This window comes from Petaurus breviceps, unplaced genomic scaffold (genome assembly GCF_028583685.1).
Source record: "Petaurus breviceps papuanus isolate PSGF00001 unplaced genomic scaffold, PetGlider_PUasm1.0 400, whole genome shotgun sequence".
In the NCBI taxonomy this organism is placed as follows: domain Eukaryota; kingdom Metazoa; phylum Chordata; class Mammalia; order Diprotodontia; family Petauridae; genus Petaurus; species Petaurus breviceps.
Window position 1 is genome coordinate 6,162,974 of NW_027186316.1, and position 25,505 is coordinate 6,188,478.

The 25,505-nt window shown below is 41.2% G+C and overlaps 1 protein-coding gene across 1 annotated transcript in view; it reads right to left on the reverse strand.

Moving 5' to 3' along the window:
- The window catches only part of DNAAF6 (dynein axonemal assembly factor 6), a 70,691-nt gene that overhangs the window by 37,775 nt on the left and 7,411 nt on the right, over positions 1–25,505 (reverse strand). The window contains exons 2-4 of the mRNA XM_069100447.1: positions 15,191–15,299; positions 7,808–7,880; positions 2,670–2,775 (exon numbers count right to left, since the gene is read on the reverse strand). Coding sequence (XP_068956548.1) covers positions 2,670–2,775; positions 7,808–7,880; positions 15,191–15,286 — 275 coding nt within the window. The 5' untranslated portion in view covers positions 15,287–15,299. The remainder of the gene's footprint in view (positions 1–2,669; positions 2,776–7,807; positions 7,881–15,190; positions 15,300–25,505) is intronic.

Genomic DNA, 25,505 nt, shown 5'->3' on the forward strand with positions numbered 1-25,505 from the left:
TGCTCTTTGAGTCTGGCCATTCAGCCAATTCTGAAGCCCTATGACTACATCCTAGCCCAAGTCTCTGAAACAGGAAATGCTCAAATCTAGGCCAAAAATATCTACAATATTCCCCTGATCTACCTGTCAATTTTTGTAGTTGCTCCAGATCTATGATTTCTTTGGTGTAAGAAACTCCCAGTGTGAAAAGTTTTTACACCAATGCAGATCAGTAACCTGTCTGTGTAACTTATAATCTTTGAGAGTGTGCTAGGGATACTGAGAGCTTCTGTGATTTGCCTATAGTCCCAAAGTCAGTATGTGTCAAAAGCAGGATTTGAACCCAGTTGTCCCTCACCCCAAGGTCAGTCCTGTAACCATTATACCACATTGTCTCTTCTACTAGTCTAAGTCTTGAGGAAACCAGGCTGGCTCTTTCTGATCAATATTTCCTTTTCTAGAAGTTCGTTAGACATCCTATGTTCCAGAATTTTGCAAGGAATCAAAGGCAGGTTCACTGGTCTCTACTTTGGAGAGTCTACTCATCCTTTCTTTTGAAAACTGTAATAGTTGCTCTTCTCCAACCCTGTGGCACCTCTGGCTGAGAAGTTAAAATGACTTGTATGTTTCATATCATGTTAGATAAAGTCCACTTTTTGTCTGGATGCCGAATGAAGGTTGTGTAGATAGCAAAATTTAAAAAATTATTTTGCTTTATCATTTTTAAGTTAACTAACTTGCTTTTGTGTTTTAATACGTTAAAAACATTTCAATTAACCTAACAGTATTAACTGTTGAGGAACAATTACTCAGTGTGGCATTTTATAATAGTATAGATTTTCCTCCCTCCAAGATAGCATAATGTACTTTATCTAAAAGCCAAAGTGGTCCCTGCTACTGGGGAGGTTAAGGCTGGTGGAAAGAAGAAAATAATCCTGATTAAGCACCTACTATGTGCCAAGCACTTTATAAATATTATCTCATTTGATATTCACAACAACAATAGAAGGTACATGCTATTGCCTTCCTCATTAAAGAAACTGAGGAGACAGAAGTTAAGTGACTTGCCCAGGGTTACCCAGCTACTAAGTGCCTGAGGCCCAATTTGAATTCTTTTTGTATCCCCAGTACATAGTAGGCACTTCATAAATATTGATTGATTGATTGACTCCAGGCCCAGCGCTCTATCTACTCTGCCACCTAATTTCTTGACTTGAGTTCAGAACTTTTTTTTTTAAGTGAGGCAATAAGAGTAAAGTAACGTGCCCAGGGTCACACAGCTAGTAAGTAACTGAGGCTAGATTTGAACTCTGGTTCTCCTATCTCAAGGGTTGGTGTTCTATCCACTGCTACCACCTAGTTGCCCTTGAGTTCAGAATTTGTGAACTGATTGAGTATTCACACTACCTCTGGCACTAATATGGTGAGCCCCTGGGAGGAGAGGCCACCAGGCTGCCTAAGGAGGGGCAAACCAGTCCAGGTCAGAAAAAGGAAACAAGTTAAAGCTTTCATATGGATCAGAATTGGGATGTGAACAGTGAGTGGCTGCTGCATGTCCAACCAGGGTGAGATAAGAAGACTCAGTCTCAAAAATGGAAAAGTGGGTGGATGGATGGATAGATGAATGGATAGACGGATGGATGGATGGATGGATGGATGGATGGATGGATGGAAAGGAAGAAAGGCAGATAAAGACAGTGATAGATAGATAGATAGATAAAGAGATGGAGAGATAGAGACATGAAGCAATGGTTGGCTTGGACCAAACTTTCAGGGTCCTATAGTCTTTGATTTCCAGGGTTCCTTAATCTTCGCATCAGGAACGAAAGGCAAAGAGCCTGAAGTCAAGAAAATTTGGGTTTAAAGCCCACTTCCGATAATAACTGTGTAACCACCAGTAAGTCCAGGGGCCTTAGGCAACTTTCTAAGACTGAGTTATAGATGGGCTGTAATCTCACATTCCCACTCATACAAAACCACAGGTCCTTGATCTAGGCACAATAGTTCCCAATTACATTTTTAAAATCTTGTGGCATTGAAAGTAATACTAAGCAAGAGTTTAATCTTGCTTATAAAGTATATGAAATACTGCATTTGTTCCTTCAGATCTCTAAGAAATAAGTTCATGTAATGATTAATAATTAGAGTGAGAACATAGCTCCCACACATTGTGGAACACTGAACAATTAAAAGCAGCCCTTTGATACATAAACATGGTATTATAAAACAGTTTGTAGGAATGCTGGTAATTTAAGGGGCTGGTTTTCTCCCACTCTGAATCCCACATTATACAAATAACTGACATTATAGAAAAATTTATAATGGGATTGCACACAGCATAGTGGAAACCCAACTCTGTCACTTACTACCCATGTGATCTTAGCCAAGCTATTTAGCCATTCTGGGTCTCAGTTTCCTCATCTGTTAAATGAAGAAAATAGACAAGACAACATCTAAGTTCCTTTCTAATTTGAAATCTGTGATCCTGTGATGCCATTTTTTTGTTATATCATTTCTAAAGTAAAAGGTCTAATCTTTTCTTATTTTATCCATCAGCACACTTGCCTTCTGTTCCCAGCCTTTCCATCTTGTCAGGAATTGGGTACATGCATCTTGTTGGAAAGAGAGCACCATGCCATCACGAGCCTACCTTGTACCCACAGATCCATTTCTGGCTTCACTTGACTTACTCTGGCTGTCCCCGGGGGTCCCACATGTCATCAAACTCCGATCCTTCTGGCACCTCCTCTGGATTCCAGATGTCCTTTCTATTTTCAGTCTTATTTGGAGGGTTGACTAGAAAGAGAAAAAAGATAAGACTGATGCTACTACCCTTTAAAAAGTGGTTGCTGTCCTTTTTCCATAGTCAGTTTTGTACAGCAAGAATCAAGTTGTTTCTATTTGTAGCTATCAGATGAATGGCCTTTTTGTCAAATTTTCTTTTTGTCTAATTTGGTAACAACCAATTTCTACACAATAGCTCAGATCAACCATGCAGTCAGTAAGCCCATCTCCCCAGACAGTGGCTGGCACAGACTAGGCATTTAATAAATGCTTGTTGACTGGGTACATTAATCTGATGTGGGCGTTATGACAAAGACAGACTGTTTTAGCCTATAAGCCACCTCCAATACTTGGGGAAGTAGGTATGGTGCCACACATGTTAAAGGGCTCTAGAAAAGTGAGTCATTACTAGTATTAATATTAATGATGATCAATGATGATGATGAGAACCCTGACTAGTGCAGGTAGATGGTCTCTAAGGTTCCATTTAGCTGTAAAAGTCTATGCTTGTGTGAGCAGGGTTATATCATGGGTTACACAGTTCCATCCTCCTACAGATGTGAGGCTGGCAGTAGAACCAGGAGATGTGCCAGGCCTCCTATGTGCATGAACATCAAGGCCCTAGGAAGACACACCAGGCCTCCTATGTACATGAGCATCAAGACCCCAGGAAGACACGCCAAGCCTCCTATGTACATGAGCATCAAGGCCCTAGGAAGACACGCCAGGCCTCCTATGTGCATGAGCATCAAGGCCCTAGGAAGACACACCAGGCCTCCTATGTACACGAGCATCAAGGCCCCAGGAGAAATGCAGATCTCGGCATAAAGGGCAGCATCCTGGGTGCCATATCAAGTGCAGGCAGGGCATCCTCCTCAGCACCTCCTGCCTAGGCATGAGAATGGCTTTCTGGTTATTAGGAAAAGATCTGTTTCCATATAGGCTTTATACATCTAAACCACATGGTCTATGATTTCTATATTATTCAAGGCCCAGAACTTAGAGCTGTTTAGAGCCACATAAATATATTTCACAGAAATTTGTGTAGTGGATCTTTCTTGACTAAGACAAGTAAAAAGACAATTTTTCATTATTCATGTTAATGAGGGAGAGAAATAGCATGAATAATTGAAATATGCACATACCCTATGAGTTTATCTTGGCCATCATTTTCTTTTTTTTTTTTTGAAGCAATTGGGGTTAAGTAACTTGCTCAAGGTTACACAGCTAGTTATTTCTGGGTGTGGTGCTTCAATCCCCAGGTCATCCCGACACTGGGGCTGGTACTCTTACTCGATGAGCCACCTGGCCGCCCCTTGGCCATCATTTTCAAACTCCAATCAAATCTTTTACTGGAGAGTCTAAGAATCGGTAAAAGTGGGGCACCTAGGTGTTGCAGTGAATTGAGCACCAGCCTTGGAGTCAGGAGGACCTGCCTGAGTTCAAATCCGGCCTCAGACACTTAACACTTACTAGCTGTGTGACCTTGGGCAAGTCACTTAACCCCAATTGCCCTGCCTTCCCCTGACCTTCCCCTCCAAAGAAACAAAACAAACAAAAAGAATTAGTAAAAGTGATGGATGAACTTCACCTACCTACCCTGGCCACAATATAGAGAAAGTAATAAGGCGCAATGGAGTTAAAATGCCCCTTGTTTTGAAAGGTCTGTAAGGTGCTTTGCACAAAAGTGTTAGAAACACACACAAAGCATCAGTTTTTAGCTTAGCACAACTTTAACATACACAATTCACGAACTTTTTCTTATGACTTTGAAAATTAGAGACCTGAACTCTGAAATGTGTGGAAGGTAAAGGGTAGAGAATTCCAAAGCTACATAATCCATAGACAAGTAGGTCTGGAAGCGTTAAAGCTTTCTGGATCCACACTCTATCTATTCTTGTTCAGACCTCTCACTGTTAGTGTGGGCCATCGTGGTTCTGTGTGTGCTACTGATGGGAGAGCCAATGACAAGTGTGCATGACCAAGGGCCAATGTATCCCTCCAGTGTGTGGGCTGAGCGCACTCTCCAGAAGAGTGATTGTGGCTGCTGCAGCTCCTCTTCCTCCTCTTCTTCCTCCCCCTCCTCCTTCCTCTTCCCCTTCCTCCTCTTCCTCCTCCTCTTCTCATTTTAGACAAATCTGAGGAAGTGCTAGTGATGGTTGGAACCAGGCCTGGGAGGTCCTTAGTGTAGGGAATTCCTAATGAGGAAACTCCCTCTACCAATGAAGACTGACAGCTATTCTATGACTTATGCTCTTAGTCAGTTGCCTGAGGCACCAGGAAGTGAAGGGATTTTCCCAGGGTCACTCCTAGGCTGACTCCCTAGCCACTACATCCCACTATGACCCTTGGTTAGTATTAATCTTTATTAATTTGCTACCACTTTCATGATTGTAAACACTGAAATTCTCCCTCTCTGATCACAATGTCCCATCTCTCCCTAGACCTCAATGATTCATCTTCAGTCAATTTTTTCAGTTGTGTCCAACTCTCTGTGACCCCATTTGGGGTTTTCTCAGCAGAAATACTGGCATGGTTTGCCATTTCCTTTTTCAGCTTATTTTACAGATGAGGAAATTGAGGCAAACAGGGTGAAGTGACTTGTTCAAAGTCACACAGCTGGTAAGTGTCTGAGGCCAGATTTGAACTCAGGAAGATTAGTCTTCCAGCCCCCACACCCTCACTTTATCCACTTGCCTGCTAGCTCCAGACTCATCTTCACTATGACCTTGAGACCATCATCCCTGCTTTGGCCTCACCTTTCTTCCCTTCACAGACTTAAACCTGAAGCTAACCAGTTCAACTATGCCTGACCTTCCACCCTTGAAGCTCTTGCCCCCCTTGTCCTTCTGCTTCTTAACTCTGAGTCACTCCCATTCTCTGTTCCTTATTCCATATTCCATATTCTGTTCCTACTACTACAGAATAATAGTAATAAGAATTATAACTAAAATCTACATAGCACCTACTATGTGCCACACACTGCACTAAGTGCTTTCTAATTATTATCTCATTTGAACCTTATAATAACCCTGGAATGAATTATTATCTTCGTTTTACAGATAGAAACTGAGGCAAACTCAGTTAAGTGACTGGCCCAGGATCACCTAGCCAGTAAAAACCTGAGGCTGAATTTGAACTTAGGGCTTCCTGACTCCAGGCCCAGCACTCTATCCACTGAGCCACCTACTTGCAGAATATTGCTGGAGGAAAGGCTGGGTCCTCTCTAAAAGCTGATCTTCACTGGGGTCCCACAGCTTGCAGCAACATTTGAATCCCTCCCAGATAGACTCTATTCCAATCACCAGAGAAGCTGCTCCAAACTTCTTTCCTTGAGCCCCAATCTGCCCATCCTGCCCACAATTGGAAGCAATCATGAATGCCCTCCTCAAGACGCCTTCAAACTCCTTCTATGTGGCTGAAGATCCATCACCTCCTTTGCTCCAGGTCCTGAGGAAGAGACAGCCCTTCATTCACTTCTGCCCTTGACCAGATCCCCTTCTGTCTCCTACCAGAGTTTGCCCCAATAATCAGAGTTCTCTTCCTCCTGTTTGGCATCTCCATCTCTACTGGCTCCTCCCCAGTTGCCTACAAACATGCTTGGGTCTCCTCACTGTCCCTGCCATCCCCTAAAGCTTCACTGCCAAACTTGTGGAAAGAGTAGTATATACTTGGGTGCCTTTGCTTCCTCAGCACTCACTCACTTTTCAGCCTCCTGCAAACTGACTTCTGACCCCATTAACTCAATGGAAATGGCTCTCTCTGAGGTGCCCAGTGAGCTCATTTAATCTGATGGCTTTTACTTCTTACTTCCTTCATTTCTCTGCAGTTTCTCACACTTTTGATTTCTCTCTCCTCTTGGTCACTCTCTTCTTCCTCCGTTTCCACAACACTGCTCTCTCCTGGAGCCTTTCCTTCTGCTCTCCCTCACTGGATCTCCATTCATCTCCTGCTCTGTTCCCAGCCCTCTTCTCTTGTGTCTCTATATCCTCTCCCTTGGTGATTTCATCAGCTCCCATGGATTTAAGTATAATATCTCCAGAAAGTATTTCTAAATCTAGATACACAATCTGAATCTCTCTCTTAAACTTTAGTCACACATTACCAACAATCTCTTGGATGTCTCATTGGCATCTGAAACTCACCATGTCCAAAAAAGAACTCATCTTCTTCTTCTACCCCAGCCCCTGCCTCAATCTAGCCACCCCTCCTTGAAATTCTCCTAGTTCTGTTGAGGGCACCACCACCCTCCCAGTCATCCAAGTTTGCAAGCTCAAGAGTTGTTTTAGACTCTCACCTCTCCTATTCCCCAAATCTAATCAGCTTTCCAATCCTGCCAATTCTACCTCCACAACATCTCTCCCTTGTCCATTTGCATGGCCACCATTTGACGCCCTCATACACCCTCTCCTGGCCTATTGTAATCACTTCCTAATTGGTGTCCCTGTCCCCAGTCTCTCCTTTCTCCAATCTATCCTCCACGTAGTTATGAAAATAGCCTTCCAAAAGTAAGAGTAAGGGTTACTCCTCTGCTCAAAACCTTTCAGTGGCTCCCTAGGGCTTATAGGAGAAAATATAGATTCCTTAGCCTGGTATTCAAGGTCCTCAACTATCTAATTCCAACATATGTTACCAGATTTATTTCATATTCTTCTTCACACACTCTGCATTCCAGTCAAACTGCTCCCCAACCCCACCCTCTACTTCTCTGTACTCATACAAACTGTCCCCTGTGTCTTCTTTATCTCTCCCTTTCAGAATTCTTATCTTCCTTCAAAAGTCCACTGGGTCCCATCACCTAAATTTCTTGATTCTGCCCCATTTGAACTCTCTTACCTCCAATACCCAGGGTTTATGCTTAGCTGTATCTTTCCCAGGAGAATGAAAGCTCCCTGAGGGCAGGGGCTATTTCATTTTGCCTCTGTATTCTCAGTTAGCACAAGGTCTGGAACACATAGGGGCTAAATTGAATTGAAGTGCTACTATTAACAAAGCTATCAACAAACATGCATTACTAAATTTCATGTTTTATTGAACAATATACCTTTGGATTCTTCTTTCTGTGCTGGTCCAATATTCCCAGGGCTCAAGGCTCCAACAGCCAATGATGGATATGACTGAAAGAGTCCACAGTTGTGTGAGTAATATTTACATGATACAACTGGTTATTAAAGATTCAAATTTTGATGATTTTTCAACTCTAGATCTCCTAGTACCCTGTCAAATTAAATTTATTACTCATCCCTGATACAATCATAATATCTTACATTGGCACAGTGATTTTATGTTTACAAAGCACTTTCCTATCCATTATCTAATTAAAACCTCATGACATAAAACCTCTCTGTGATTTTTTTTTACAGTTTATAGGGTAGGGAAACTGAGGCTCAGAAAGGAAGTGATTTGACCAAATTGTCACATGCAAACTTAAACCTCTGACTCCTGGTCTGGTATTCTCTCTACCACAATAAATTGCTACTAATTCTCCCAACAGGAAAAGTGACAAATTATTCTTTTCAGGATCTGGCTTCCATGTCATTGTAGCCCTTTAACCCAGAGATGATTGGCTCTGGACAATGCACCATCATTTAGTACCTCTTACAGCAAGGTTTGAGTTTTTCCAGAATGACTGGACTAATTCCCAGCCATGCCAATTGTGCATTAATATGCCTGGTCCCTCACAGCACCTCCAACAATTGTCATAACATACATGTGTGTTGTTGTTTTTTAAAGACTAAGTTCAGTTTCATAGGCAGTCCTCATTTTTATTCTTTATGGATTGAAATGTTTATAATAAAAAAAGACATTTTAACTTGATTTTTGTTTGTTTTTTTGTTTTGCTTTTTTGGAGGGGGCAAGGCAGGGCAATTGGGGCTAAGTGACTTGCCCAAGCTCTCACAGTTAGTAAGTGTTAATTGTCTGAGGCTGGATTTGAACTCAGGTCCTCCTGACTCTAGGGCTGGTGCTCTATTCACCGAACCACCTAGCAGCCCCCCAAAAAGACATTTTTAAAAAGAATAGATGGGGCGACAGTACCGGAAACTAGAAGGGGGTCCCAAAAGATAAGGACTATTTAGAATTCTCATTGTTGTAATGGAATTTGTCATTTCTACCTTCACAACATCTCTCAGATACATCCCCTTCTCTCTACTCACAACACTCCCAGCCCAGTACAGTCCCTCATTACCTCAAACTTGAACTACTATAATCGAGCTGACAAATCTGCCTACCTCAACTCTCTCTGCACTCTAACCCTACTCAGCTACCAAAGTGATCTTCCTAAGGTCTGACCATGTCAGTCAATAAACTCCAATGGTTTCCTATTACCTCCAGGAAATCCCTCTTCCTGGCACTGAAAGCCCTTCACCACTTGACCCTTTCCTACTTTTCTAGTCTTCTTACACTTTACTCTCCTCTTCGCACTCTGTGATCCAATGACATCAGACTCCCTGCTGGTCCTGTTTGATTCCTGAATGAGGAATCAAACAGGACCCCATCTCTATCCTCCAATTCTAAGCTTGGATGTTTGCCATGACTGGAAGATTGTCCCTCCTCACCTCTGCCTATTGGCTTTCTTCAAGACAATTAAAATTTCACTTTCTTTAAGAGGCATTTCCCCACTAGGTTCTAGCCTTTACCCAAACTGCTGGTACCTCCCCTCTAGGATTATCTTGAGTTTACACAGTACGAATCTTGAACACGCATACTTGTTTGCATGTCATCCCCCCAGACAAATGTGAGTCCTGGAGGGCAGGGCCTATTTCTGCCTTCATATCCTCAGCATTTGGAGCAGTGCCTGACATATAGTAAGTGCTAAATAAATGTTTGTTGATTAGTTGATTGGACCAAGAACTGAGCTGATATTCCAGTTGTCCTCCACACTAGAAACAACTGTGCTGGGTGCTAGGGATACAAAAACAAAAACAGCTGAGTCAAAATGGAATAAAAACAGGGCTACCAAACTGTATATATAACAGTTTTTTACTTATTTTCCCAGAAGGAATACCTGTCTAGAAAACAACCTGTGGATTTAAACAGTAGTAACACTTCAACATGGTACCAAAAAAAGTACTATGGCATACATTCATTTTTAAAATCCAATTTTAGTGCATCTTTTGGTTTTACATCATCTAGATTTCTGTCCTAGAAAGTCACTCCTTAGAGTAAATAATTTTTTAAAAAGAAAAACCAAGAGGAAGAGGAAAAATTTTCAGTGAAACTGATTAATATTTCATAAAAATCTCCTATCTGTGATGACTAACTTCGATAGACTGGGTTCTTCTCAAGGTTAGAAGACAACTCCAAAAGACTCAAGATGGAAAGGGCTATCCACATCCAGAGAAAGAACTACAGAGTCTAAATGCAGACTGAAGCAAACAACTTGCTCTCTTTCTTTTGTGTTTTGTTTCATTCCTTCTTTCTCATTGTTCACTCTATTGGCTATAATCCTTCTTTACAACTTGACTAATATTTAATGTGAAGGTGTTTGTACAACCTATGTCTGATTGCATGCAGCCATGGGGGGGAGGGAGGAGAGGGGGAGAAAATTTAGAACTCAAGCAATTGTGGAATTGAATGTTGTAAACTAAAAGTAAATAAATAAATTTAAATTAAAAAATATACATCATAAAAATCTGATATGATCAGCCATGTTCCATACCCATGAAGCCCCTGCCTCTGCAGGGGAAAGAGGGAAGTGTCTTCTCTCTCTTCTTTGAGTCTAAGCTTGTTCTTCGTAATTTAATAATATTCATTTTTTATTGTTTTGGGGTTGTTGTTTTTTTTCCATTTACTTTATTGTAGCCACTGTGTATTTTGTTTTCCTGGCTCTGCTTACTCTACTCTGCATCAATTCATATAAGTCTTCCCATGCTACTCTGTATTCATCATATTCATTGTTTGGTATAGCACAGTCATAGTCCATTACTTATCTATGGACCATAGTTTGTTTAGCCATTCCCCAATCAATGGGCATCTACTTTGTTTTTACTTCTTTGCCACCACAAAAAGGGCTGCTATGAATATTTTGTGTCTGCAGAAACTTTCTTTTTATCACTGATCCCCTTGGGGCATACATGTTACATACATTTTTATGGGACAATCCCAATTCTGTAATACATGCTGGGTCTTTTTTATCAGTAACTTTCAGGCCTTTTCACAAATTAGCAACTGCTGAAATACTAGTAGCCAGTAGAAAGTTTTTTTTTTAGTGCTTCCTTCTACAGAACATTAAAATCAGTAGAAATAAAGCCTTGAAAGTTCTTGACAAAATGAATATGCCCTCAATGGGCTTTACTGATTGGATTAGCCTATTGGAACAGAGAGGGAAGTTCCGGCTCACTAATTTAATGAAGACAAATTAGTAAAAATTTATTTCTCAAATGGAAATACTGAACTGGGTGATAACAGCACTGGGAAGCGTTTGCTAATTGTTGTCCATTATTTGAGCCTGTACCAAGGATGTGAAGCCAATAATTTGAACAATTTGTCCTTGTCATCCCCAGCACTTTGTGAAATGGAAGAGACTCAGACTATTCTTGGTATTAAATCTTTGACATGTTGTTAAAATGATCTCAGAGAAACTTGGAGTTTTCTCATCAGAAGTCCCCATGCCAAAGAGATCATAGGTCCCATCCCAATCCAGAGAGACTTTCAGGTCTGTTATGACTTAAAAAACAAATGTAAAGGGGATGGCTATGTGGCGTAGTGAATAGAGCACCAGCTTTGGAGTCAGGAATTCGGCCTCAGACACTTAACACTTATTAGCCATGTGACCTTGGGCAAGTCACTTAACCCCAATTGCCCAGCCTTCCCCCCTCCAAAATGAAAAAAAAAAAATGTAAGTACTTTTTTTCTAATGTCAAGAATTTTTGACAATTCTCTGTGAATTTGGCACAAACAAACCAAAGTGCAGGAAAGAAGGCTCTTGCTGTGACAAAGAGTAGATTTTTAAAAAATCATTCTGGTGATATTTTTTCAGCTCCCAAATGAATACATGCTAAAGAACAGAGAGCAGCTTTCCTACTGCAAAATGTAACTGCTTATTAACTATACCATTCATACCGTACATTTGTATAGCATTTCAGAATTTATAAAGTGCTTTTACATCCATTATTTCAAACATAATCCTCTCCAATGCATCAGCGTGGCAGTATCTGAATGATCAATTATCTCCAGCTTGCTTATAACCCAGACATACAGAATCATTACATGATGACAATAATTCCTCATTATCAGCTATGTTATTCATTGAGACCAATCATCTCACTTAACAAACATTTTTAAGGGCCTACTATGTGCCAGGCCCTGTGCTAAGTGCTAGGAATACAAATTAACACAAAAGGTAGTCCCTGCCCTCAAATTCAGTCTAATAGGGGAGACAACATGCAAATAACTATGACAAACATATATGATATATGGCATGTGGTATATGACAAGATATATAAAGAGTAAATAGAAATTAACCTCAGAGAGGGAGGGACTAGCAACTAGGGGGATCAAGAAAGTCCTTCTGCAGAAGATGAGATTCGAGCTGAATCTTAAAGGAAGTCAGGGATTCCTTCTTTTTTTTTTTGCTTTTTGCAGGGGGGAAGGCAGAGCAATTGGGGGTTAAGTGACTTGCCCAAGGTCATATGGCTAGTAAGTGTTAAGTGTCTGAGGTTGGATTTGAACTCAGATCCTTCTGACTCCAGGGCAGGTGCTTGGGATTCCTTCTAAGAAGCAAAATGAAAGACGGAGAGCATTCCAGGCAAGGTGAACAGCCCGTGCAAAGGCACAGTGATGGGAGATGGACTGATGCCCAAGAGGAAGAGCCATGAGGCCAGCATGGCTGGACCACAGAGTATGTGATGGGAATAATGTGTAGCCTCTATCTGTGTTCTCCTAGGTTCTAGTTTTCTTTCCCTCGAACAGCTCGATGTAAATAACTATCCTTGTGTTTAAATGTTGATGGTGATAACATTTTGCAGTGGGATAAATCCTCCTCTCTGGTTCTGCTCCATTTCAATTGTCACTTCCTTCCATTCACAATCTCAGTAGGGCAGCAGACTTGATTTCTATCGATGGCAGTAATGACACAGCCCTGGACCATCCTCAGGAGGTGGTCTCCAAACAATTATTTTCCTGCTGCTCCAACTAAATAAGCAGAGAGGAGCCCGTGTACCTCATTCTCTTCTAGCTCCCTCCTATTTCTTTTTCCCCGTGTCTTGCTTTTATAGATTCTAAGCACTTATTCATTGCCAGCTTTCTGACTTTGTTTTATTCTTCCTACACTTTTTCCCGACTAAAACTTTCTGGTTTCTGAAACTGACCTCTTCTTCCTAGCTCCCAGATACGTAGATTCTCCTCCTGTGCAAATTTCATTGCCACTTTATGACTAATCTAGAGTCTCCCCTTCTCTACCAAATCTACCCTAGAGGGGGAAACTCAAGGACTCAGCGAATACCTCTACAATCTAATAGTAACGAATTTGCCACTCATCCAGATTCTATGGCTTTCTAAACTTTGGAAATGAATGCTTTGAAAGGAATCCTATGCTGGTATGGTGCATATGATGGTGGGATTCTGTCATGTCATGGGAAAACAATTTCCCAGTTCCCATAATGAAATGCTTCGTTAAAAAACACAACAAAATACATTTCTTTCAGATCTATGTATTCTGGTGTATTCCATATATTTCTGGGAAACAGATTTATTTGCCCTCAGGTAGAAAGTTTGCTAGGCAGGCTTCACTATTATCCAACACTGAGGGGGTGGAATGAGAATGAGCCTCTCATCTTGGGAGCATTGAGATGGCTAAAAAGAAGATGTCAGAAGGGGTCCCCTAGCAGATTTGCAGGCAATCTAGGACCCCCTCCCTGACTCAAATACCTCTGACTTGCAGTTCTATTCAGGAAAACACTGGAAAACCATTTGAGGCTCAAACTAGACCTAAAAATACCCTGTCATTTGGCCCACAATGTTTCCTGTGCCTGCATCCATTTTATGGGTAAATTAGACAGATCGGGGGGCAGGGAGAGGGAAGTCTGGGACCTAAGGAATACAGTATAAATAAAAGTCATTTCATATAAACATAGTCCATAGGTTCAACAATACCATTCTAAGTGATAGTTGTTAAGAATTATTTGACAAGAAATAGAAGTGATGAGCATTTTGAAATGTGGTTGTTAAATAAAATGTGACATGTAAACATACTGGGCTATAAGAAATGATGAATAGAAGGAAGACAGAGAAGCATGAAAAGATATGTGAACTGCTGCAAAGTGAAGTAAGCAGAATGAGGAGAACAGTATATAGCCACTCAACAAGTTTTCATTAAGTGCTTACTTGCTTAATCAAACGATCACTAAACAGTTATTAAGTACCTAAGTTATTAAGTTATTAAACACTGTGCTAAGTGCTGTGGATACAAAAAGAGGACAAAAAAATAGTCCTTATCATCAAGCTCACAGGCTAATGAGGAAGATAATATACAAACGACTCTGTACATAAAAGATATGAACAAAATAGATAGATGATATTCTTATAAGCAAGCCAATTAGCAACTGAGAGGATTGGGAAAGGTGTTCTGCACAAAATAGGATTTGAGCTGAATACTGGAAAAAGGAGACAGATTAGACTGGAAAGGAAGAAGGGACCAGGTTGGGAAGAGTGTTGAACATCAGAGGACTTTCTATATTGTCCTGGAGGTAATAGGGAGCAACAGCAAGTACAGTAAAGTAAATAGAAAAGAACTACAACAAGAAAAGAAACTGAATACTGTGTAATCCAATCAAGCTTGGGACCTTAGAAGAGAAGAAAGAATGTACCTCCTTCTCTTCTCTGCACAGGTAGGGGACTGTGGGTATGCAGTACTGAATACCTCTCATGCTTGTCTGATGTGGTGCTTAGTGCTGATGAACTTACTGTCCCTGTCTTTTGTATTCTTTTATTATAAGGGATGACTCTTGAAAGGAGACTTTGGGAAATGAAGGTGATTTAAACCCAAAGATATCACTAAAAATGGGAAAGGCAATTCAAGCTATTCCTTCTCTCCAGAGAGACAGACAGACAGAAATAGAGACAGAGACAAAAACAGACAGAAATAGAGAGATGAGGAGAGGAGGGGAGGGGAGGGGAGGGGAGAGGAGAGGGGGAGGGAGGGGGGGGGGGGGGGGGGAGGGGAGAGGGGAGGGGAGGAGAGTAGAAGGGAGAGGGGGGAGAGGAAGAGAAGGGATTATTGCAACCATAGTTACACTAGTACTTTCCTAAACAGTGTTTGGGTAGATCTGTTTGGAACATTTACCAGAACTGTTCTAGAGGTTAGACTTCTGTCTGCTCTATGAAAATTTCTCAGTCGGCCCCCAACCCTAGCAATCTGACAGGTAAAGTATTGACCGGCCCATCCCTCCCACAGCAGCCCAACCCCTGGCCCAGGATAGACACTTGCCACTTGCTCCACGTCCTCCTCCTCCTCTTCAGGAGAGCTGAGCAGCTTGGAGAGAGCCTGCAAAGCAGAAGCTGAAGTCAAATTCTCCAGATCCATGTCTCTGGCTTTCCTGTGGTCAGGGGGACACAACCAAGAAATTTTTTAAAAAATATTTTGTCAAATACTTTCTTCACCATATGACAAATAGATAAAGGAATAGTACTTGTTCTCCCTGTCCCCCCCAAAAAATATTCTCTCCCTGAATTATTTTACTGTCCTTTGCTCCTCCTAGAGATATTATGGTATCTCTCAGACAAGGGCTGAGCAGCAGGTTCAGGCCTTTGCCCTGCTTCCCTCAGCTTCTACGCTTTCACCTTAGTTCAGCAATCATTTATTGAACATCTACTGTATGCATAGAACTATGTTAGGAAACACAAGGTGTATTAAGAAAATACCCTAGGGAAACTAGGTGACATAGTGGATAGAGTACCAGCCTTGGAGTCAGGAGGATCTGAGTTCAAATCTGGCCCAGCATCAGACACTTAGTAGCTGTGTTACCTTGGGCAAATCACTTAACATCAATTTCAATCAAAGAAAGAAAGAAAAGAAAAGAAAAAGGGCAGAGCCAAGATGGCAGAGTAGAAGTGGGAAATTCTGTGAGCTCCCCCCACAACTACCTCCAATACCTATAAAATATGATTCTGGACAAATTTTAGAGCTACAGAACCCACAAAGGGACACAGAGAAAGAAATATCCCACTGAAGGTAGCCTGGCAGGCCAACAGAAAAGGTCTATTGCATGGAGCTGGGAGCTGAGCACAGTCCCGTGTGAATGACCCAGGTGGCCCAGACCAGTAGCACAGACTGGCTGGAACAGACTTCAGGAGAGTGAATCACCAGCAGCTGTGGTGGTTTCCAGACTTCTCAACTGACAAATGCCAAAGAGAAAGTAAAAGGTCAGTGAGGAACTCTATTGTGGAACTGTGTGATGGAAGAGTGTGATCTGGCTGCTGCCCCTGGGCTGAGGGGTGGTGGAGGCTGCTGTGTGGCTGCCTCCAGAGCTCCTGGCCTACAGATTGTAGGGGGACCAAGAAATCATTCAGAGGGTAATCACTCTTGCTTGAACCTGTTTGGATCTGGGTTGTTGTCTTGGGCAGTGGTCCTGGCATGAGAAACACCAGTGTGTCAGTGTGGTGTCTGTAGAGAGGGTGCCCTGCTCAGACCTCTGACAACATTTGCAAAAACTTCAGCAATTTGGGACACACCTCTTGAAAAAGATCCCAAAAAGAAAACTCCTAGAAATATTATAGCCAAATTTCAGAGTTCCCAGGTCAAGGAGAAAATATTACAAGCTGTAAGGAAAGAAACAATTTGAGTACTGTGGAAACACAATCAGGATAACACAAGATCTAGCAGCTTCAACATTAAGGGATCAAAAGGCTTGGAATATGATATTCCAGAGGTTAAAGGAGCTAGAATTAAAACCAAGAATCACCTACCCAGCAAAACTGAGTATAATGCTTCAGGAGAAAATGTGGTCATTCAATGAAATAGAGGACTTTCATATGTTCTTGATGAAAAAAACCAGAGCTGAACAGAAAGTTTGACTTTCAAGTACAAGAAGCAAGAGAAGCATGAGAAAGTAAACAAGAAAAAGAAATCATAAGGAACTTATTAAAGTTTAATTATTTATATTTCTACGTGGAAAAACAATAATTGTGACTCATGAGACTTTTCTCAGTATGAGGATAGTTGAAAGGAATATATATGTGTATATATATATATTTATACATACATATATGTATATATAGGAGGGTATATACACATACACATTTATATATAACATATATAAATATATGTGTGTACCTGTATATATAGAGGGCACAGGATGAGTTGAATATGAAGGGATGATATCTAAAAAATAAAATTAAGAGGTGAGAGAGGAATATAATGGGAGGAGAAAGGGAGAGACAGAATAGGATAAATTATCTCATATAAAAGAGGCAAGAGAAAACTGTTACAATGGAGGGGAAGAGAAGGAAGGTGAAAGGGAATGGGTCAACTTTACTCTCATTAATTTGGCTTAAGGGGGCAGCTAGGTGGCACAGTGAATAGAGCACTGGCCTTGGAGTCAGGAGGACCTGAGTTCAAATTTGGCCTCAGACACTTGACACACTAGCCATGTGACTTTGGGCAAGTCACTTAACCCCAATTGCCCTCCAAAAAGAAAAAAAAAAGAATTTGGCTTAAGAAGGGAATAACATATACAGTCAATTGGGTATCTTACCCAACGAGATAGTAGGGGGAAAGGGGATAAGGTGGGGGGGGTAAGGTGATAGAAGGGAGGGCAGATTGGGAGGGAGGGTAGTTAGAAGCACACACTTTTGCAAAGGAACAGGGTCAAAGTAGAAAATAGAGTAAGTGGGGGTGATTTAGGATGGAGGGAAATATAGTTAGTCTTTTACAATATATCTACTATGGAAACATTTAGCGTAACTACACATGTACAACCTATATTGAATTGCTTATCTTCCCAGTAGGGGTAGGTGAGGAGGGAAGAAGGGAAAGAATCTTGAAATCAAATTTTAAAAACAAGTGTCAAAAAAAATGTGTTTTTTTACATGCAACTGGGAAATAAGATATACAGGCACTAGGGTATAGAAATCCATCTTGTCCTACTAGAAAGTCAGAGGGAGAATGGGGGAAGACATAAAGAGAAAATAGACTGGGGGAAGGGGTATTCAGCAGGATTGCTATTTTGGGGTGGGGGTAAGGGAAAGATGGGGAGAAAATTTGTAACTCAAAATCTTGTGGAAATTAATGTTGAAAACTAAAAAATAAATTAAAATATTTTTAAAAAAAGAAAAGAAAATACCCTCCAGGAACTTACAATCTACTTAGAAATACAAAACATAAGCGTGAAACAACTAGAGACCAATTCCTAGGCAATATGGTAAAAGGTGAATGAGATTATAGTACAGACTATACCCTAATATTTTGGGAGTATACTTGGGACCTTGAAGATCACCTACAGACAATGTTACTGTTGAATTCAACTTCATGTGCTTTGTAGCTGAGACCCACAGAAGAATCTGGGAATCACAGTTCTCACTCATAGCATCGTTACCATCCCTTCTTATGTGAGTCAGTGTGGCTCCCTTGGAACTCACTCATTTGGGTTGAAATTGAGGAAGTCTTGACGGGTCCATCTGTTCCTGGAAAAAAATAGGAGCCTTCCAAATGGAAAAAGCAATAGAACTGATCCATGGAAGCAGAAAGGGAACAGGCAAGGAGTAAAGCAGTCTCTCCACTCCCAGGGGACTTTCATGTAGCCCGATATTTAAGCATTACTGGCATACTTTTTTAGACTAGTTCCCACCATTTGGAAAATGCAAAGTGATCAAATCAGAGGGAAGAGAAAGAATCAACAGGTCATACTCAAGATGAGTCAACAGTGGACTCACTATCTTTGTACTCCAACATCACACTCTCTGATATGTTGTAAGAGTAACAATGGTAGTCAAGAAAACAAAGAATGATTAGGTTAGAGCATAAAAATAGGAAAAAATATAGACATAGAAAGTATCCAGTGTGGACCTTCAATGTTTAATAGCATGTCCTTCTAGGGCTTGTTGAATATGGTAGTACTTCATTACACTAGAAGGGCTAGGTAAAGGATCAGGTCAGTTGGGGGGGGGATACTTAGGGGCTCTGGGCCTGTTAGTTTATAGTCGGCACTAGTTCCTGATGGTCCATCCCAGCAGGACTCAGTCTGTTGTGCCGAAAGGAGCAAGACAAGAGATTCCCGAGAGTAAAATTTGGAAGTGGACTTTATTTTCCCCAGGACTGCCAGGGTCAGGCCCAGATCAGACAGTGCTCTACAGGGGCAATATGTAGGCTTTTAAAGGGATTCCACGAAAGCAGAAACTTGCAGAGGCTAAGAACAGTGATTGGTCAGTACACACCTTGAAATTCCTGCCTGCACCAAGTCTCCCTGACCCAGAAGCCCACCCACCTCTGTGGAGGTTAGCTGACTGGGTAAAGGCAGAGATCAGTGGGGAAAGGAACAGGAAAGAATGGGGTAATGCATGACAGGGAATTTACCCTAGGCTAACATTCCTATTCATAGATCCATTGGGGCGGGGTCATGCACAGCAAGTCATGTATATAACATTTTCATTGTAACTCTATTGGACCATGACATTATTTAAGTCAGAATGTCAGATGATTCATTGATGATTCAGACATCAGAGTAGAGGGTCATTTGTCAAATGTTCACTTTAAACCAGGGTCAAGTGGAAGATTAGCAACCGTTCTAATGCAGAAGTAATTCTTGGATGCTGAGGATAAGAAAGAACTGATGGGGTACCTGGGGTCTAGGTCAAACCAACTTGTAAAACCAGTCTGTGAAGTTGTAATTTGTCCTTTCCCACCCTTGAGCTCTGCCCCTTCTCCCTATCCCACACTCCACCTAGGCAACACTCTGTGACCCCTTTGTTTTTACTTAATCTCTTGGCCCACACCCTCCTTTGTCCTTGCCTTTTGTCTCCTTAGACCAGGCCCAAATCTTATCTAAACTATCTATTCACATTCTCCTCTTGGTCAGCTCTGACCTTTGTCTATGCACTGAGGCCCCTGCTGTCAGGTCAGCCCTGACAATGGCAGCCCTACCCTTTAAAGGTAAAAGCATGTACCCCTCTCACTTGCAGGTCCCCTAAAGGCCTCTTGCCCGCTGTAATGGCATAATAATAAACTTTCTCAACTCTAACTCCAAGCAAGGCTGAGCTGAATTCTTTCCAGACGCCCTTGCAGGTTTCCTGGTCTTGGATGAGATCAGGGTTCCTGCTGAACCTATTGGGATCCCGTCCTCCATCAGAACCATAACCTAAGGATCACTTCTTTTCACCTATGAGCCTACAGACCTGAGACTACTGTTGGCTATAGAAACCTTGTGGGTCACTAGGGCAAAGGGGGACAGAAGGGTCCATTGTGGGCCCTCGAAGATTCACAAAATTATAGATCTACAGCTAGAATGAACCATAGTGGTCAACTAATCCAACTGTTTCATTTTACAGATGAAGAAATTGAGCCCCAGAAGGGAAAGTGACATAATCAAAGTCACACAAGATAGTAAGTATGATGAGATACAGGCTCTGGGAACCCCCTTGAACTCTGACTGAATCTTCCCATTTGATAAGGCATTTTCCTGAGGCCATAAGCCTTTCATTATAGTTAGGCCCAAATCTCCATTACTAGCCTAGCCCTCCTTTTTCCAGCTATTTCCCACCCTTGAAACTTCCAAACCCTTCATTGTCTCATCTCCAGGTAGCCTCCAGCTACTTCCCACCCTTAATCTCTTATCATTGGAATCTGACTTCATTTGACTCCTCCTGAAGACCCTCCCCAAACTCCTCCTCTAGATCACTCCTAGATTACTCCCACAACCTTTCTGTATATAAGACCCCATCTTGCTTCCATGAGAAGAGAGAATGCTGGAGAATTTTCTAGCACAGACTTACTCTGTGTCAGATGATTCTGGCCTGCTTGTCCAATACAAGTGTCACAGATACAAAGGTTCCTTAAGAGTCATTATGGCAAATATTTAATAAACTTTGCTTTTCTTTGGCTGAGAGAAGACTTGAGTTGAATTCATCAGGCAGGACCTGGCATGTTGGTATTTTGGGGTCTCAAACACCCCTAACCCACATACCTCAACATTTTATAGTTCCCTAACCTCTACAAGTAGAAAATGTATAATTTGAACCCAAGTTTGACTCCAAATTCAACACTCTTTCCATTATACCATCTTGTTGAAGCTTTCTTCATAATCCAATAGATGATTGGTCTCAGAAGGATGCCCATATGGAAAATGTATTGCCTTCAAAAACATTGGATGCCTTTCTGTTTTTGGGTTTCCTTTTCCTTGGGTTTCCTGGCTTTGGGTTTCCTTTTCACTATGATATTGGGCTAGGTAGAGGAGTCTGATCCTCCATGGGGCCAGGGATACAAATTGTATCCAGTTGTATACAAATCAGAAGGCATTCTTGGTGATAAGCAATCCACCGTTCAAGGCTTGATAAGGAGATGTTTTCAAAAACAGGATATTCTGAGAGCCCTATAACCAAAGTTAAAGGAATCTCTGGAGATAAGATTGTCTCCAAAAACCATAAAACTGGGTGTGTCCATATCAGACAAGTCCCTTCCATTGTCTTCTCAGGAAGTTTACTGATTGTGAGGGTCCCTATACTTTTTTCCTGATGTCTTCAAGTTGCTTCATCAAGGATTGAAGAATAGTTTTTTTGGGTGGACTTTTTTTGGCCAGTGGTCTATATGACAGCTGCAACCATGATTTGAGATATGAGGGTGAGTGGGAGAGGTGAAAACTTCTCATACTACACCCTAAAATCTAGTAAGGTTTCTTGTGGGAACAGGCCTGAGTTTCGGTTTCACCCTTCACTCTTCTTTACTACTATCAATCAACCTTAAGCCCTTCAGGAATTTTAGGAATCTCTTAGGACCCTTCCCCCTTCTCTTGCTGTCAATCAGCATTAAGCCCTTTAGGAATCTCTTAGAATCCTTCCCCCTTCTTCACTTTAGCCTTTGCCAAATAAGGATATGTACACTTGGATTGGCTATACCCTGTTTCCTTGTTCTTTGTCTTTTTTGTGCCCAGACTTTAAGCCCACCTCCCAGTTACTGAGAGATAGTAGAGGGCTTCTTTGTTCCTTGTTCCTCCTTTGTTCCTTGGAGAAGATTTCCCCATAATAATGTAAGCCTACCTCCCAGCCAATGGGAGTAATGGACAATGGTGGGTGGGGGCTTGACTGCTTTAGGGTATAAAATCTTGCTTTGTCACCTGTAACATGCCTCATTCCACTGGTCTTCACTGGTGGAAGGGATGCCCTTTTCTCAGAGAACTGACTAAAAATTTCCTATCCTTACTTGGAGACACTGCCGGCTTTTAATTTTTGGGTAGGGGATTTTTGGGGTCCCCATACCCCACACAATGGGGTACAGGCTCTGGGAACCCCCTTGAATACTCTTTTAATCTTCCCAAGGGATCTGGCATTTGCCTGAAGCCATAAGCCTTCCATTATCACTATGATTGAATCTCCCTTACCCTTAACCTAGCCTAGCCCTCCATTGTCTGTTATCTCCAGGTAGTAACCTTGATCCAATCAAAATGACCAAATCTGTTACCCTTAAACACTTAGACCCTCCCTAGACCCCTCCTCCCAACCCTACATCCCTCCCACAATCTTTCTGTATATAAGATCCATCTTGCCTCCATGAAGGTGCTCAGATTTCATCTGGCTCAGATTCAGTCTGTATCAAATTGTTCTGGTCTTCCTGTCAATATAAGCATCACAAATGCTTAGGCTCCTTAAGAGTCTACCCATTATGGCACATCTTTAATAAACTTTGTTTTGCTTTGGCTGAGATTGAATTGAATTTTGGCTTGAGTTGAATTCATTTGTCAGGACCAGTTGTATCAGTATTTTGGGGTCTTAAGTACCCCTAAACCCGAACATTTTAAACCTCAACAGTGTCATGGATTTCTGTCTGCAGAAATAAGTCTATATGATAACTTTCATGGTGGAAAATGATGGTATAGCCACTTGTCACATAATCAGTTTCAGAGGCAAGTTAACAAATGCTTTTTCTAAAGCAGATTAATTCTTATACTGAGTATGGGATGTTGTGTTCCTAAATTGGCCAGTGTTCTATATGGCAGCTGCAACCCTGATTTGAGATAAGGACGGTGAGTGGGAGAGGTGAAAACTTCTCAGACTATATCCTAAAATCTAGTAAGGTTTCTTGTGGGAACAGGCCTGAGTTTCCATTTCATCCTTCCCCCTTCTTTACTACTGTCCATGAGCCTTAAGCCCTTCAGGAATTTTAGGATTTAGGGCAGTTTGGGACACCACAGTTTAAAAAGGATATTGATAAGCTGAAGAGTACCCTGACTTGCAGTGAAGTTTCCCCATTCTGAATATCATATATCCATTCCTATTACTTCCTTGTATTTTGTATCTGAGTTCAGTATTGTTTCCCCATTTATATATATATACATATATATGTGTGTAAGTCATTATGTATTTCAAGGTAATGTAAGAGCTATTGAGTATTAATACAATTGATTGGATTAACTATTGAGAACAAATTAGAGGTGTTTCTAGTTTGGGGACTTTGGGGAAAGGAATGGTAGTGTGAGAGGTAACAAAGGGTTAAGTTTCTATTGAACTGCAAGAATTACGGAACAAGACTACTGATGAGGAGGAACAGGCAATAGCCTTGGGAAAGTTGAAGCAGTAGCCTTGGGAAGAAGCTCAGTCCCAAGCACAGAAAGCTCTCCTAGATGAGATCAAAAGGAACTTTGAAAACCAAGTGAGAGAGATAGAAGACAAAATGAATAATTCTCTCAAAATGAAAATAGCAGAATTAGAAAAACATTATAATGAAGAAAACATCTCTCTAAAAAGAAAAGTGTATGATATGGAAAAGGAGCTCCAAAAATTAACCAAGGAAAATGATTTGCTAAAAACTAGAATCAACCAAATTGAAACAAATAACTCTATGGGGAACCAAGAATTAGTCAAACAAAACAATAAGAATGAAAAATTAGAAAAAGAGGTAAAATACCTCAATGGAAAAATAACTGACCTGGAAAACATATCCAGGAGAGATAATCTGAGAATCATAGGCATAGGAGGAAATCATGATGACAAAATGAGCCTGTACCAACATTCTCCAAGAACTCCTTAAGGAAAACTGCCCTGAGATACTAGAACCTGAGGGTAAAATAGAAATCGAGAGAATCCACCAGACACCTGCTGTAAGAGATCCCAAACTGAAAAGTCCTCGAAATGTTGTGGCCAAACTCCAGAACTACCAGATAAAAGAGAAAATACTTCAAGCAGCCAGAAAGAAACAATTCAAATATCGAGGGTCCACAGTGAGGATCGAACAGGATTTGGCAGCCTCTACACTGAAAGATCAGAGGCAGTGGAAGGCAATTTTCTGGAAGGCAAAAGAGCTCGGGTTAAAACCAAGGTTCACATACCCAGCAAGACTGAGCATATTCTTCCAGGCAAAGAGATGGTCATTCAATGATATAACAGAGTTCCAGACCTTCCTGATAAAAAAGCCAGAAATCAATGGAAAATTCAACCTCCAATTACAAGATGCAACAGTGACATAGAAAGGTAAATAAGGAAAACACACACACACACACTCTGCTATTTGATAAGAGCAAACTGGTTATAGACAAGTAGAGGGTATGAGTATAAAATACACAAAATTATGATTTAAAAAATGTTATTAAGGGCTACAAAGGGATTGCAATGGAAGAAAGGGAATGAATGAAGTGGAAAAGGGTAAATTATGCCACACAAAAAGGCATAAAAACTGTATAGCAGAGGAAAAAAAGGGAGGGAGTTGGGAATCATATGAGCTTTTCCCTCATTTGTTCTGGTGCAAGGAGGGAATAACAACCAGTTAAGCATAGAACTCTATGGAGAAGAAATGCAAAAAGTATCATTTTAGAGGGGAAGAGGGGAAGAAGAGGAGCTTCGCATGAGATTTGTTCCTGTTACTCTTGGTGTGAAGAAGAAATAACATACTCATTAAGTATAAAAAATATCCTACAGGAAGCAGGAGGGGGAAAGGGCTATAAAAGGGGGGGGGGGGGTAGTAAGGAGGGAAGAAGGAAGGGGAAAGGGGAGGAAAAGGGAGGGGGGCTGAAAAGGGAATACTGAGGGAGGCAGTGGTCAAAAGGAAAACTATTAAGGGGGAGAAGGGACAAGGGGGAAAAATATGAGCATTAACAGAGGAGGGAATAGGATGGAGGGAAAGAAACAGATAACAATCATAACTGTAAATGTGAATGGAATGAACTCTCCCATAAAAGGGAGGCGGGTAGCAGAATGGATTAGAAATCATAATCCTACAACATGCTGTTTACAAGAAACACATCTGAAACAGAGGGATACACACAGGGTAAAGGTAAAAAGGTGTAGTAAAATATATCATGATTGAGGTAAAGTAAAAAAAGCAGGGGTAGCAGACCTAATTAAAAGAGATAAGGAAGGAAACTATATCCTGTTAAAAGGCACCATGGAGAATGAAGCAATATCATTACTTAACATATATGCACCAAGTGGTGTAGCATCCAAATTCCTAGAGGAGAAGGTAAAAGAATTAGAGGAAGAAATAGATAGCAAAACTATACTAGTGGGAGACCTTAATCTCCCCCTCTCTGAACTTGATAAATCCAACCTCAAAATAAACAAGAAAGAAGTTAAGGAGGTAAACAGAATTTTAGAGAGGACAGGTA